Genomic DNA, 16,686 nt, shown 5'->3' with positions numbered 1-16,686 from the left:
ATTCAATATTTTTTTTGTTTTCGTTCATCTCCTACAAAATCATTCACCAGCAAGTGGAATCAATGGTGATTTCTTGCAACTTAACAGTCCTGACAATTACTTTAGAATCCAGATGTATGCTAACGATCAGTTGAAAAGAGTTACCAAGTAATTCTATATACTTTGTTTACAATTCCAGTGCACACAGTTGGCTATCTTTTTCATCCAATAAAAAATCAATAATTGCAAAAGACATCAACGCATCTGATTCATCTCAACAATGACATCGCATGTTGATTCATGTAATGACACTAGTATTGAACATATAGGATGCACGCGATGTTGGTTTCCCTGGAATCTTCTACATTCCATCAACTGCTACAAGTTGTAATTCTATTCATGAGTGAATACGAAAGATCCTGAAGCTGAGCTGTATTATCTTGACCAATTTGTGGGTTCATTTATACCCTGAAGCAAAATGATGGTGAATTGTTATGAAAAAGGATCGTAGGCGCATCAACGTTATAACATATTAAGGCTCCGATAGGCAATTAGTGATTCTCATTGTTGTGCTGGGTGTCAGTCTCCATGATTATGGTGTTAGCTAGTGGCAGTTTCGCGAATTTAATGCGACCAACCCAAGAAGATGAGGTAAAGAAAAGACGCCAAGAAGGAGGAGGAGGAGGTGGAGTCGAGGAATAAAGGAAGGAATGAAAAATAAAAGTAAATGATTAAAAAATATACACAACTTCTCTTTGGCTGTGGAATTTTCTAACGATAATTTTTGCGTGGTGCGTGGAAGTGGTGTATACAGACTGATGCATATATATCGTGCAAAACTGTGAGGACGCACCGAAGATGCGTGACCTGTGTTTAAGGTAGTTTCGCTGGAGATCCAACGTGTCCGTAGTCTCAAAGACTCATCCCTCTACAGAGAGTACAAATTTTTAATTTTTATTTGCAAAATGTTGCCTCCCGCGTGGCATCGAAGAGCACGCAAACGTGAGAACCTCAAATCTTGACTTGGTAATTTCATTGAGAATGAAATCACGATGGAATTCATATATTTAGCCAGTTCGCGAGGAAAATTGACTGAATTTCGAGCTTATAAATGATACTGCAGTAGTAGAGGAGAAAACGAAAAGTCTGAATAAAAGAGAGGGTGGTATATATGTAGTATAGATGATGATGAACGCCTGCACGTGCAAAACATAACGCCTCAGTCGTCTCGAGATCTCTATTGGATACATTCCCTCTTCCTCAGCTTCCTCTATCGGTCATCGGTAATAAATTTTGAAATAAATTGCAGCCGCGAGGGCAGCCGGCGACCCGCGAGATCCTCAAAGCAAACAACAATAATAATTATTCGATACGGGCTATAACTTAGAGAGCAGAGGCCTATACTCGCTTTCTTTCTTTCCTACATATTAAGTTAAATCAATCGATGAGTGAGAAAGAAATTCTTCGAGCATGTAATATCTATAATGGCCGTGGTGTTCTACCCGAGTGACCTGTCAGCTGGATCGGAATTAATGGCGACTGAGATTTCACGAGAAATGGACTTCAGGAGGATTCTATGTGCATCCAATCCACGGAGCATACGCAAGTCGCAAAACCACAACTCGTGAAACACGACTACGCCAACTCGATTAGTACTCCAAACTAATTTGTAATTCGTTTGGTATGCATTCGAGCCTTTACTGCATTTCCTTTTTTTCCTCTCTGTTAATTAATTCTGTAAGAATAACCAACTATCACTAGTATTACTGCTATAATCAACATTTACACTCTTGTGCAAAGTATCAGCTTTTAAAATGATAATATTTACGCTCCTTCTCTGTATAATAATTATTAGCTGTGAATAAATTCAATTGGTTGGCTATTTTACTAGAAATTTTGTTCATTAATTGTAGGCTTTATTGCTTTCAATTGGTTCTCATTAGATTTTGGTGAATTTTCAAAATAAACTCGACTAATGTATTTGAAGCTGATTATCGAATAGTACATTCTGCAATTTTTATGAATTAGTAAAAATGGTTTTCATCACTGACAGTCTCAATATGATCAACATTAATATTTACAAACATTCATACCCATAAATATATAATTGAAGTGTTGATGGAATTAAAAATTTATGAATAATTAGATTTTATTCTTCAAACAATAGGATGATGCATAAAAGTGTCTATTAGGTGGACTTGAACAAAAGTAATTTTTTTATGTACATTTGAGAAACATGTTCCTTGATTGTGATACAAAAAAAAAACACTTTCCGGCAAGACATAGACGCCGGCGCCGATTAATCATTGGAAGAATCGAATGGCTGAAAAGATACTTTGGGAAGACGTTGGACGATAATAATAGTGGGACTAGGTCGAGTGGTAACGGTCGAGATCCTCCTGCTGCTAATTAAAAATTCGCCGGTTGAATATATTATGAGTGTAAAAGCCTAAGGATGACCAACAGCCAAGCCAAAAGCATGACAACGATGACGATGACGCCCACCTACGGTCGATTTGACACTTCATTATTCGGCCAGCCCCATGAGCTCAACAACCCATCATTAAAATGAGATTAGTCTCGTAATCGTAAACGACCGAGGCGGCGAGAATTCGTTGATCGTGTCTGTGATCTTGTATAAGTATATTCGTGTCCATCAAAAAATCGTTGGCTGTTAACGAGACATCTTTGCGCTTTGTGCAACAACAATTTATCAATTTTAAAAGTAATTCCGAGGAAAGGTTGTTTTTCTTTTTTCATTGGAGAAATTACATGTGAGTAGATGAAGAAATAATTGAAACATTATTAAAAATCATTTATTTTACAAATGAAAAAAAAAAATGTGACTTCAGAATAACATTGGTGTATTATTAAAATATTAGTTCTGGTCATTGACTTGGACAATACAGTTGAAAATTTTTTCTGATGATTTCTTTTTGTTCATTTATCACTTTAAAGCTACAAGAAAATATACTGATAATTAATTCTGAATAGTAGTGTAACTATTTTTAAAAAATGTTTAAATTTATAGATATTATAATGTTTTGTCCATTTAGTTAACAATAATAATGGTCCAACAGTGATCACTGTCAATAGGAGGTCGTTCTGAAATAAGGTAATACATCATATAGATTTATAGTATGCACTCTTTTGAAATGAATCAGTGATTAATTTGGCACTGAAAAATCGGGAATAGTCATTGATTTATTTCAAGGAAGTCCAGTAGGAAGCCAATGAGAAACAAATTTTCATAGAAGATAATAAAATAAAGTTTATCAAAGAAAAACATTGTCTCATGTAATACTGAATTAGCACAAGTAGCTAGGCCTTGTGAAGCCTTCATGTGTCAAGTGTCAGAAAGACAATAATATTTTTTAAAATCTATTCTATCAAGTTTTATGCACTGAAACAATCAATTACAATGTTTAAAAATGATGGAATCTTTAATTTAGTTTCTAATTTTTTATGTTTAACACAAAAATGCTTATCAAGGTCCAGTTATGAAATGCGTTATCAGTACACTGCAAATGTTAAACTTGGAAGTGTTTTAAATTAAAACATTACGATTTGCAATGTATATTTGAGCACAATTATAAGAAAAAAGAATGTAATAAACAAATGTTTTTGCAGCATGAAAATTGTAAGCATTGGAAATGTTTTCTGGCTATGTAATTTAACAGTAATAAATAATAAAGTAGTTTTTAGATATCATACAAGATTGCTGGTACTATTTATGAGAAAATTTCATCCAACAATCGATAGATTGAAAATGATTTTCACGCAGCATTAACTATAAGTAGAAGAAGACAGAGAGAATGAAGCATATGTACTAGAGGCCTTTATCACTCGCATCGATGAGCAAGCATCGACCGCATTCAGTGAAATCTGCCGAAAAGCAAAGAGGGTGACGGTTTCATCCCTTTTCACTCAACATATTGACTCTTGGCTCGCGCATAGGTAATTCTCTTGCGATATATACACTTTCTATGGTAATGCTACCACTGTCCGGCTTACAAGGGATAAGTGTCAAGCTTTCAGCGGTCAATCGTACTGTTAGTCGTCAAGACAAGTTATTTTTTTTATTCTCAATACTGAAAAAAAATTTCTTAAATGTTTTTCGAGAAAAAAAAAATGAAAATTATTCAAATGTCCTTGAATTTTTTAACGATTCAAAATCATGGTGTAAAAGCTGCTGAGTGGCATATAAACTCCTGACAGCGTACCAGTCGCGTGAGTGTATAATTTTTTATTTTCCGAAAATGAGAGTTTACAGCCTTCCACGGCCGCGAGAATGTTCCTTTGTCTCTTTATGGCCTGAAAGTGGTCTGTACATCAGCAAGAAGGGGTCGCAAGAGGTAGGTAAAGACGAGGAAGGACAGACATACTTGAAGGCCTCGCGGCGCCCCCGAGACACTAAGAAGTTGAACGTTAGCTCGCGGGGATAATAACAAGTTTCACTCTGTCATCCCATGGACAGACACGAGTCGTAAAAACTCACCCCTTTCCCTCTATTATCATGTCGTTTTTTCTTTTCTGACTTCACCAAAATAAAAACATAATCTCGTACGAGCAATAAACATCAGATAAATGTTCACCACTCCAAGAGAAACAATCATTTTTACATCAAATTATTTTTTTATTCATTAACATCAAAAAATACATCAACATATTATTGAACAAATGATTGGAACAAAAAGCCACCAAAGATTATTGATAGCAACTTTGTAAGAAATAGATTGGACTTTTAGAATAAATTCCATTGTTTGTTGAAGTATTTAGCATAAATAATTGCCTTTACTAATTCAAAAACTAATTCACTAATCAAAATATATTTGAAAGATATATATTTATCATAGCATTTAAATTCTATCCGTTCGCGACGCATTACCAGATTGGCTCTCGTGGTTACTATTCAACGATCCTTTACATTCATGAAGCTTTTATACGGCTGATTTGACTACGCGCGCTTTCCGTATTCACGGTTTACGATTTGATTTGCATTGATTGAAGTGCATGCTTTTGTGGCTATTTTCCATGTTCGATAAAACGTTTTTACTATTTTTCTTTTCATCTAAAAGACTCCATGATCATTCTACCTATTTTACATTACTGTGTGAATTTAAATGTCTCAGGATTGTGATGAGATTGCAGGGTTAACCATGTTCATTAAAGTATTACATATCAAGTGTTAAAAATGAAAGAATTTCATCTATGTACTCATTGTACAGTCAATTAATAAAAACCTGGGATATATTAGTTAGCGTTGACTGTACAGCGAGGGAAATATTTGATAAACTGACTGTTTCTTACTGGACAAGATAGATGTTTATTCCAAGATAAGTGAGCATCGATTTACCGTGCAATCATCATTAATTTACTGGAAATTAATTATTTACTCTATCAATAATAATGGATTCATTTTTATGTTTGATTAAATTATGATGAATACTTGAGAGGATATCTCTTGATAAGTAATGATTGATATTCAGCTTGCAAAGCTAAAACTTCGCTGTATTCTTTCTGAATGTCTCTTACAAGTCTAGATCTCTTCACAGCAAGTTCGAATCTCTTTTTAAAAAATGTCTTTTTCTGCTCTTCACCTTCTAAATCTCTCTTCAATTCCATTTCTTTTATTTTCAAACTCATCTGACTTATCACTTGGTCCAGATGATTATTTTCTTTTTTTATTGCTTGGATTTTTCCTTCAACATTCTCCAACATCTTGGCAGAGTTTCTGTAAATTTTGTTCAAATTTTCTCTCATTGCTGCAAGGTTTTTCTCTATTTGTTGATTGGTCAAGTAATCTTTCTTTCCTAAAGCTTCAGCTGCTAAATACTCTCTAATGTATTTAGTGGCAACAAGTTTTTGAACATCATGTAATTCATTTCCATAGTCTTCCAATTTCATTCTTAAGAACTTATGTCTCCACTCTTTTAGTAAGATTTCTTTATGATAACTCATTTCTTTTTTCATGGCCTTTAATTTTTTAACTCCAGCATCAATAATTTTTTCATTTATTTTCTCAACATCTGCTCGAGTAATGAAAATCAAGTTTTCTGTCTCTCCAAGCTGACCTTTCAAACTAGATTCTATTTGTTCCATTTTCAAAACCAACTGTATTTCAATATTAGACTCAAATTCCACAATATCTCTCTCTACTTGAATTAATTGATCATCTAGACTTCCAACATCTTCCTTATAGCATCTTATTTTTATTTTATTTTCATTTATACTCTCCTCAATTTCATTTATTTGACTTAAATTAGCTCTCAAATTTAATTCGATATCTATTTTACTTCTCCTGATTTCAACAAAACGATCCCAGTAATAGGAAGTAATTGAATCTGGCAAATCAGATGGTTGTATATCATAAGAATTAAGATATTTTAAATACTTCAGTAAGTTATCAAATAAATATTCAATATTACCACATCCAATTACACACTTCCCAAGTTCAATCAATTCTCCAGCAGTGAAACTTTTTAACGATACTCTGGGTCTTTTCTTGAACTCTTTTTTTAAAATTTCTATATTGCTTTTTCCAATTGATCGCAATTCATCGATTAACTTTTTAGAAATATATTTATCTTTTGTAATTAACATTTTTCTTTGATTTTTCACATCTTGAAGCAATCTTTGAAGACTGTAATTTAACTGATTAGTATTTTCAATACTTTTTTCTCTGTTTCTAATTTTTTCTTCAATTTCTTGCATGTTTCTTCCCATTTCCATTTTACAAACAACTCTGATGTACTCTCGTGCTCGCAAAAGATTTAATTGTTGAATAGCAGACTCAACTTTCATCTTCTTTACAAGCAAATCATGCAGATGAGAATTGAATTTATTAATTTCTTCTTTTACTATTTTCATTACTTTTTCAAAATCATTCTCAAGAATTCTCTTGTACTTCTCTCTTTCTTGCATCAAAGCTCGTACTTCTAGCTCGTACTGTTTGATATCTAGAATGTCTTCAGCAGTGTATTCTTCTGGTTTCTTCGTAAGTATACACAAAGGTTTGTTAATATCTTTTTTAATAACATCTACCCAACGCATTTCTAGTACACCATCCATCATTTCCATTAATGCTTTTTCGCGAAAGTCAGTGGATAGCATAGACAACCGCATATTTTCTACTTCGACATTTTTCTTGTCTGAAAAATCTTGCTGTGATGAAGACATAGTTTTCTGAGCGATTTCATGGTCTAATACTTCAAGTATAGAGTCAGGCTGTTCTCTCTGGTGCCATTGAGGATCAGGAAATAATTCTGGAACTGATTGATTGAACATCAATGTCAATTCAGAATCAATTTGACGAATTTTAGCATTTTTTTCTATAATAAAAGTCATTGTCTTATGCTTCATTTGGTGGACTTGGTAAAATGCTTCATTAAAATAACTTCTTAATTGTTCAATGTCAGCAAAAATATTTTTAGTCATAAAAATAAATTCAGGAAAAGAATAATCTTGGTATTGAGAGTATTGGCTGAGTGGTTTGACAAACTTATGAGTCGTTGTACCACTACTTGCTTGCTGTTCCTCCTTTCTTTCTTCTTCATCTTCATATTCTTTATCATCAATCATCAGACTCTCTATAACTGATTTTTCATCTTGACAACTTGGATTATATTTATTTCTCACTAATAAAAAATGTCCAGACTTCTCTGAACTCATACTTATCCTACTTTTCTTAGTCTTTTCGTAATACTCCAGCCAAGAAGTCATTTGTTCTTCTTGTGGATCTTGAACAGCTGCTGAACAATTGGTAACTTCTGTATCACTCAGAATAGAAAATAAAGATTGATCTAAAACTTTTTGCGAATTCCAAAATTTTACTTTAATCCAATTAGATACTTTATTCATTGCAGAAGATTCAAATTCTAACTTTAATTGTAAATCTTTCTTTGTCTCTCTTGTAATTCTTATTCTCTGTTCTCTAGCAGATCTAGCTAAATCAAAAATTGATATTGGTAATTTCACTCCTTCAGGAGCATTTTCATTATCGTCCAACAATTTTCCTATTTTATTTTTAATGATTTCCAAGTCATTTTTAATATTCAACCTTTTTTCTCGAAATTCTACTACTTCTTTTTTCAACTTCTCTTCTTTCTGCCATTCAACCCAATTTTTCTTTGATTCTCCATTACTTGGTGGAATTATTTTACATTCTCCTAGCAGGTCATTGAAGATATTTAAATCCACATCAGAATAATGACCTTTGGTTAAATTTTTTCGATTATTTACTTCGGATATTAAACAAATTATCGAACCATTTTTTCCTAGGGAAATTAATAAACCTTTTGAAGGAATACAAATAGCTTTAGATGTCCCGAAGTCTTTTCTATGATGTGAAGATAAAGTAAATGTCGGTTTTGAAGAATCTTCTTCATCAAAAACCGTTATTAATCCATCATATCCACTTACAGTAATACAATATCGATTTGTATTAATTTTCAAACTTCTAAGTTGATTATTTGTTTTCTTAACATTAATCAGACTTATTTTGGTGCCCACTTCGATACTGAAATAATGAATCTGTCTTGATAAATAAGGAGTAGTAACTAAAATTACTGGATCTATTGCTAAACAATCAATACATTGATAAAAACTAGGTAAAATTTTGACACAAGTCTTCTTAAAATTTGCTTCACCTAGAACAAGTGTGAAAATAACTATATAATTACCTACTAATGCTTTAGGAGATGATAGAGCAAGTAAACATAGATGTAGAATGCCTTTTTCTTCAAATAAAACAAAATCAATGATCTTTATTCTTGTTTCAACTTGATAAATGTTAGAGAATGAATTTCTATCAGAAATAATACAATAACATATGTTGGATAATTTCTGGGCAACGATTAGGTGTCTACCACACTGAGAAAATTTAAGAAGATCCAATTTTTCATTTTGGAGTCGACATTTAAAAAAAGGAGAAAAGTTTTCAGGTAAGACGTTTATTAGAAGTAATTCTCCACTTGTAGTAATGATAGCTATGATTGGGTAATCAGGATGAGAGACTAGATTAGAAACTTGACCTTCCATTTCCATATTAAGTTTACTAATTTCCTTGCCATCCATCACATCTCTAATGGAAAGGCCTAAAGAGTAATCAATGACGACGAGATGCTGACCTAAAGGGTAGACAAGATCCACGAAGTTATAAATTCCTCCGTAGTTAAACTTCTCTTTAGTTTTGAGAGCATTAGTTCCATCAGATAATTCCATTTCCATCAAGGATCCTTCAGTAGTCCAGTAAAATAATTGATTCTTATTGAAAGGATGTGGAAACAAGATGTAAGGTTTAAAATTTGACTTTACATATTGTGTTTTCTTCCAAACATTTTCATCACTTTTTTGGTAAAATCTCAATTGGCAAAAAGTCGTTTTAAGAATGATTCCACCTTGAAACCAACAAATAATTGGCATTTCGTGCTCTAAGCAGACTCCACATCGTTGAGAGAATATTATTCGTTTTATTTCACTACCTTCTTTATTTAAAAGATAAACATGACCATGTTTATCAACGATAGCCAGTTCAGGTACGCCACTTTTTATTGTCCAGTCAACGTGAACTGGTATAGCTTTTGCTGGAAGTGAAATTACTTGTTGAGACATTGTTATAGTTGAAGTACTCATTATTTTCCATACTACTAATTTTCCTGAATCTTTTCCTAGCTGAGCAATCGACTTCATTTTACAGTCAGCCACTTTAATTATTTGTCCTTGAAGATCATTAATAGGAGTTTCTATAACAAATAATTGCTCTCCATTCTTCCAATTCCAAATCATGAGCAAATATGTCGGGTGAGAGTCTAATGACACCAGGTAATCTGAAGAAGTCAGTTCTACTGCTAAATAAGCATGTTCCGTTCCTTTCAAACACTCAGATATTAACGTTAATTGAGGATAAGAATAGACTAAAATTCGTGGCCTTTCACATCTCTCAGCAAAAGCAAAAACGCTAACCTTTGGATTCCCAGCAATACAGCAAGCGCCATCATAAGAAGATGAAGTAAAAATATTTTCTGTACAATTAATGATGTTGAAAAAAACGATATAGATTCCAGAACACCATGCAATAATTTCGTCATTAATCCAAGCAACTTGGGATATTATTCCTCCTCTAATCCAGAAAGACTTCCAGTCCGTCATGTTGTCACATGAAGTTGGGAGAGAAAGGATTGGCTAACTTCATGTTTTATTGATGTTCCAAGATTGGAGACGAAGACGAATGATAGATATATGATCTCAAGAAGTATTTAACAATCAAGACAGCGGGCGCCGGGATCACTGGTTTGTTTGTGAGACAAAAGCCAATTGGACTTGGGACGCTTGATGGTGGCTCATGTAGACCCCCATAGAGTGGCATGATGAGGTCAAGCAGCAGGGAGTCTTGTGGTGAGAGGGTTGATCAAAAATGTTATCTTTGCTCGTGTGATACAAACCGGCAAGTGGTTGACTATACTCACCTATGGCCTTTATTCTCGTCTACGCTTTAGAATCAGACATCGATAAAGTGACGCCTGCTGAGAGATGAATATTTTCATGAACACGTGGATATTACAGTGGTGATGATGATACCTAGTTATTGATTTATAGAATTAATTAAGCCATTGCTATGAAATAAAATAATTGTTTCTGATGCAGGTTCTTATAAGTGGTGTCTCTAAAATGATGCACGTGTGCAGTCTTGGTGAGTGTGGGAAACTAAAGAAGAGCGTGGTAGCATTTAATCAGAGACTACAGAGAGTATGGAGTATAGAGGTATATGGTTCGGTTAGTTTTTGCAGAGAAGTTGCTTGGAAATTGGCGCCAAATTAGTAAGAAGACGAGGCGAGGCATCACGGTCTTCGCTTCAGGCTGCGTGACGCGAGACATTAAAAGTAACCTCTGCTCTCTCATGGCGCCCCCCTCACCAACTTCTCTTTTCTCCCCCTTCATCTTAACTTGCTGCTCTTGCTCTCATCCAATCCCTCATTGCCTGGACCGCCACGACCAAGAGAAACCGACATCGACTTAGAACTCGGCCTCCCAGTAATCACGAGAAGCATCAAGAGCAAAAAGAACACATGGACCCCAGCTCTATGTATAACAGCTAACACATATGCAATTACCTTATGTGTCTTGCTCCTCTGCCTTCTTACTCTCCGTCGATTTATAGGGGTCGAAAGAGGTGTCCCTTGGAATTTAATTTGATACCATCGACAGCAAATTAAAAGCAATTCCATCTCCAAAAAAATTCATGGTCCAGAGAGAAAGCCAATAAAAGCATGAAATAAAATTTAAAAAAGAAGGTATTTTCTTCTTCTTTTATTGCTGCTGCTGCTGCTTCAATTTGTTTTCTTCTATTTCTTCATGATTCTACGGAATAGTTCTCAGCACGGCAGCTGCGTTTTCGACGTTGCATGTGTCCTGAATTGCCCGGAGATTATAGATGCGTCCCGCGATCACAGACAAACGTTTATATCGCTAAACGCCAAATTACTTGGGCTTCCACCCAAGACCACTATAAAAAATAATAATATACTACGGTTGCAACTATAGATCTGGGATAGCTATCGCGTCTTTCACTACTCAAGTAGTAGTTGTTGTTATTCCTGATGTATACTGGGAATCAAGGACCAGCTGTGTTTCTTGAGGTCTTTTACGCCCGCGTGTCAAGAATCACCCTAAACCGGAAACCTATGCTACTGATCGAACAGTTTAACAATGAGTTTCGTCGAAATTCTGCCTTGAATATTTTCACATTTAGTCAATTAGTCGATCACGAAATTCGTGCCATTTCAGAATGAGATCTATTATTTACTTTAATTATATGCTTCACGAATGTATAAATATGAATTATAATTGTTTACTGATCTCCAAACTTGCAAAATTATTTTTTATATTTCAGGTAGTCGAATATTTTTTTTTTTCATTCAATTCCCCCCTAGTTCTTTAAAAAAATCAATCATTGTATAAAAATTTAGTCGAATGTTTGGAAGCCAAAAATTTATTTTCATCAATGATTGAATGAAGAATTTAATTCATCATTTATTATCTCAAAGAAAGACCTAAAAACCAAAAAAGTAAAAATTGTTATTAAAAAATGGTATCTCTATTTGCCATGTATAATGTGGGACCCTATAATGGATATTCATCTGGTCATTAATTATTCTCTAATGAGCTGGGCTCGATTATATTTTTATTTTTCCTGGGTTGAATCTTTTATAACATTAGACTGACAAGTGAGTCTCAATCAAGCTGTGTAATTAAAGCCAAAAAAGTGTCAAGGAAATGTATTCAGAGATAAATACACATGTAAATAAACTAGCGTAGGCTAGATGTTGATGTCGTGATTTCACAGCAAAAAGAGGTATAGACAAGAGAGAGAGAGATAGACCTCCGGTCGTGCGGCATCAACAGACTATAATTAAATGAGAACCTCTGGTACGAACGCAGGAACGCCCACGCCATGCATCAAGCATGACGTAGATAGGTAACGCTGGCTGCAGATGGAGAAGATGGTCCTCGAAGATATACCCTCCCGGTTCCAACCTTAGTTAGGGTCAGCTATCTCGCGCGACCCATCTCCGCCTATCCAATCACATACTGCACCCCGCGTATGGCACGCAAGCGATAATACACGGTGTCCCAATTATCCTACAACACGACAGCCCATACTTGCCGTGAGAGTATTTTCAACTCCTCCCAACTCCCTCTTTTAACATTTTCGCTTCGCCGTCTGCTTGTCACTTATTCCTTCTTTTTTATCTTTGCTATTACTCTCGAACACCCACCGAGGCCTCTTCAACGTCATTCGGACGACAATTAGCGGCATCATCTGATAACTCACGCGAGATCCTGCAAAGATTTCACACGATTATTGCAACGCCTGTTTCTCTCCACATCTAGTGATTAAAGAAATTGTGAAATTATTGCAGATAATTTTTTTTTACTGTTATGCAAAAAAATTACGTTTTTACATTTGCTATATGATATATGTTTGTTGTGTTTCGCGACGCCATCCAATTATCAAGAGTCGCGATGGAGGCTAACCACGCCTCTGTCCCCACACTCAACCAATCCTCGCTGTCGCCGTGATGTCCCCCTTGGAGCACCGACATTCGAGCACGCAGAAATACTGTCAGTTCATTTGTACAGCCTCTTCACTTGCTAATTAAGCTCCAAAATCATCAAGGAACACACCATAGATCTCCATTATAATTCTACATTCCATCATACATTTCTCTATAATTAAACAAATAATTTTTTTTACAAAAAAATTTCACGTTATTTTCTCAATTTTACTCTGTCAATAAAACGTACTTAATTTATGCTGAAGGAACCAGCGCTGGAAGTTGTCGATGCATCAGTGGATCACGTTCTACCATGTCTGTTTACATGAGCACTTGATCTACTAGCATCGAAAAGATCGTTAGACAATGTTTTCCATGACTAAACAAAAAGATTTAATGACCTAGATTAAATTTTTTTTATCTCATTAATCAAACTAGAATTATCAATTTCCAGTGTATAAAAAAATCCAGCAATTTTTCCAGTGATAAGAGGGCGTCAACTTGAATGAGTTCAAGTGTCTCCAAGTGGTGGTTGGTGACACAGGAAACGAGAGAAGGGAGAATCAGGTCGGTGACAAGCTCAGAGGACTTGTCGTAGGGTGAATCGACGAATCAGCAACGTTGGGAGGACAAGAGGACATATCTAGAGCGCAAGCGCTTAGTTCCCAGAGCACTGGACAAGCTCGGGGACACATCGATCCGTAGCTACCTCTTCCTCTATCTCTTCTATCCCCTTTCCTTTTAAATTCATCCCTTTATCCTCATTCGACTCAATTTCTAAAATACCAAACAGTGCAAAAATTAATTCAGCAGAATAAAAATCAATGCAAAAGCTCTGAAGAAATTTCAGGAATATTTGAAATGTAAAATTTTAAAAGGATTAATAAATATTAAACCACAAGGACATTTGATATTTTTCTAGCGTCTCACGCCCAACTATCGATTCTCCAGGTCTCTCTGGACGTGATGAGAGAGGGTGAGAGGACGTAAGGAAGGAAGTAGTAGAGCTGGCCACTGGTCGACAGGCTTATACTTGCGTCACAAGGACGACAAGAGAGTGATTTATTACTACCGGACTACACGGTATTCATCCTTTCTCCGCTGATTTTCCCTTTTAGCTAAGACCACAGCACTTCAAACCACCCTGCCTTCATTCCAAGGAAGATCCATCTCCATAATAGCCTCCACGATTCCAACCCACATGCTTCATCTGCATTTTATATTCCAGGGTAGTCTGAAGAAAGCTCTTACTCCTCTTCCTTCTGAGCTTGCATATTATGTTCATTGACGTCCAATGACATCTTTATCAAAATAAATCTCATACTTTCTGCCAAGTTTTTTCATTTTTAACTTCCTTGTAAAGAGTTTGTTCATTTTTTTAAAAACCTCCAATCATTCCTAGATGTTGAATGACCTCTGGTATCCAATTTTTCACAAAGTTTTCGCCTAAAATTTTAAAAACAAAATTTTACTCAAGTTTTTAGACATCCTGAACTTCAATATGTTGATAAATAATTTTTGGAAAATGTTTTTAATTTGTTTAGGGATGAAAATTAATTTGAAAAAAAAAATGTTGGGAAAAGTTAGAGGGTTGAATAATTAATATAAACTACGGTACCTTTATAAATGAAAAACAGTTGATTCAACTCGACCTTGCAAGGCTATTTATTATATACATTCAGCCTTCCTAGAATAATTCTCTTCGTGTCCTGCCAACAAAAATCTACGGGTCAGATTCTTTTTCCTCTCTCCACCTGGTTCTCACGCCAGCAGTTCGTGCAACACCCCCTCTTCTTCGATCCTGAAGTATCTCCTTCAACTTCAACACAAATATCGTTGATGTGCGGTTTCTTCCGTGTATATACACGCACGCAGTGCAATCTTCGCTGACAGGAGTCAGAGATTCAGCGCAATTTCCAACAGAGAGCAAGACAGCCAGACGAGAGAAGACCCGAACCAATGGCGTGTCACGGATATGGCGTGCAGAAGAGATCCTACAGTAAAGATGTGTCCCTTGCGACCGTGAAGAGAAGCCCTTACGAGTAATATCTACATTTCGGATTTCACGCGAACAGCCACGGTATTACGAGATTCTCGAGGTTTCGTTCTCACGGGTAACGTCGTAGTTAATGCGTCTCCTCTATCTTCGTCTGTCCTCCCCACGCCCATTTCACTCTTGTTCTTCATTCAGTCCCACGAAGACCCCCCTTTGGTTCTGCGAACGATGATCGGTTGAGATCCAAATGCAAACTTTCATCTCCAACTTTTTGCTGATTTTTTTTACGCTAAAAATCCTCCTCTCATCTTCATGACCATCACACAGTTAACAATTTTTTATTAAATTTAGTGTATCTAAAAGGGTCGATTCAAATTTTTGTTTTTAATTTAATACAATATTGTGTTGAGAATTCTACGTAAAAGAGATTAGATGTATAAGTTTGTATTGATTCCAACCATTATTTAGAGTAAATTTTTTACAAGAATGCTGACAATTTAATATTAATATTTATTTAATTGCTATTTATTGATGCTCTTATTTAAACTAGTTAGTGTTATTTATTTAACATCAAAATTTTTACTAGAATTTTTCTGACACAAAAACATGTCATTCTTATCTGTGTATTTACATGATAAAGATTTTCAAAGGTGAACCTGAGAATAAAAAAATAAAATGAATTAGTAAATCAACTGTTCATTAGTCCAGGTGATGTATTGATATTTTGGCTAGGAAATTAAAAATTATTTCAGAGGGTTTTTGATTGAAGATTAAGTTTTTAAACACCATAACTAATAAAGCATCTACGGTAACAATCGGATAGCACTGAAGCGATAAGCTTAAAATTTAAATTTCACCAGAGGCAGTAGTGGGAGATGGGAAATTATGAAAATCCTTGGATATGGTGGATACACCTGCTGTCCTGACTGGCGGTTTTTTTAACAGGAAGAAGTTCGAAGAGTAGGCGGAAAGAGGAGTATAATGTTTAAAGATGAAAAATAAAAAAAATATATATAGAATAGCATGCGGCAACGTCAGCGGACAGATTAAGCTTAGGAAGGAGAGATTTATGGAAGCACCCTGTGTAACGAGCAACTTTTTCATGTGATGCTCGTGGGCTTGGGTTAGGCTTGGAGGCGAGATTAGCATAAAATCCTGCAGCTGCACGTATTACGGAATTTATATACGATTTCGCCAAGTTTTGATAAGTTTTTATTGTTTAAAAAAAATCATAAAATAATAATAACAAAGATAAAATGAGAAATAAAATCTTCAGAAGACGATGAGGAATTATTTTCTCTTGCTGACAGCATCTCGATAAATAGTGCAGATGAGGAAGCGAAAGATTGTAAAAGAGCAAAAGAGCTGAGCGATGGAGAGAAACATCGTCAGGTCACAAGGGTGAGGACTAAGGGAAAAGAGACTGAGGAGGAGGAGGAAAGGGAGAAAAGAGGAGTTGAGGTAGAGAGAGAAATATCTGGACGGCGCACAGGAGACGTTCAATACTGTAGCAGCGACGTTGAGCTAACGCCATTGGCTACCATTTTCTCTCTCAGTATATAGGTACATCTGTAAATAGATATATAAATGTGTGCTTGAGTCAGTGTACATAGAGGCACTGAGCTTCAACTCCTCCTTGGTATACCTACTCTACTT

At 35.2% G+C, this 16,686-nt stretch overlaps 1 protein-coding gene across 1 annotated transcript; it reads right to left on the bottom strand.

The window, feature by feature from the left end:
* Positions 1-5,415: 5,415 nt before the first annotated feature.
* Positions 5,416-10,128, bottom strand: LOC118069708 (uncharacterized). Its single transcript, XM_035087999.1, has one exon. The coding sequence runs from the start codon at positions 10,126-10,128 to the stop codon at positions 5,416-5,418; it is 4,713 nt and encodes a 1,570-aa protein (XP_034943890.1).
* Positions 10,129-16,686: the final 6,558 nt, after the last annotated feature.

This window comes from Chelonus insularis, unplaced genomic scaffold, assembly GCF_013357705.1.
Source record: "Chelonus insularis isolate UGA/USDA-ARS -01 unplaced genomic scaffold, ASM1335770v1 contig_42_pilon, whole genome shotgun sequence".
NCBI classification, from domain to species: Eukaryota; Metazoa; Arthropoda; class Insecta; order Hymenoptera; family Braconidae; genus Chelonus; species Chelonus insularis.
Note: the sequence above shows the minus strand (reverse complement) of the source record. Positions and strands in the feature narration are given on the sequence as shown.

Bases quoted from the DNA above. Each gene is read 5' to 3' on its own strand.
- LOC118069708 (XM_035087999.1), bottom strand. From the start codon at position 10,128: ATGACGGACTGGAAGTCTTTCTGGATTAGAGGAGGAATAATATCCCAA.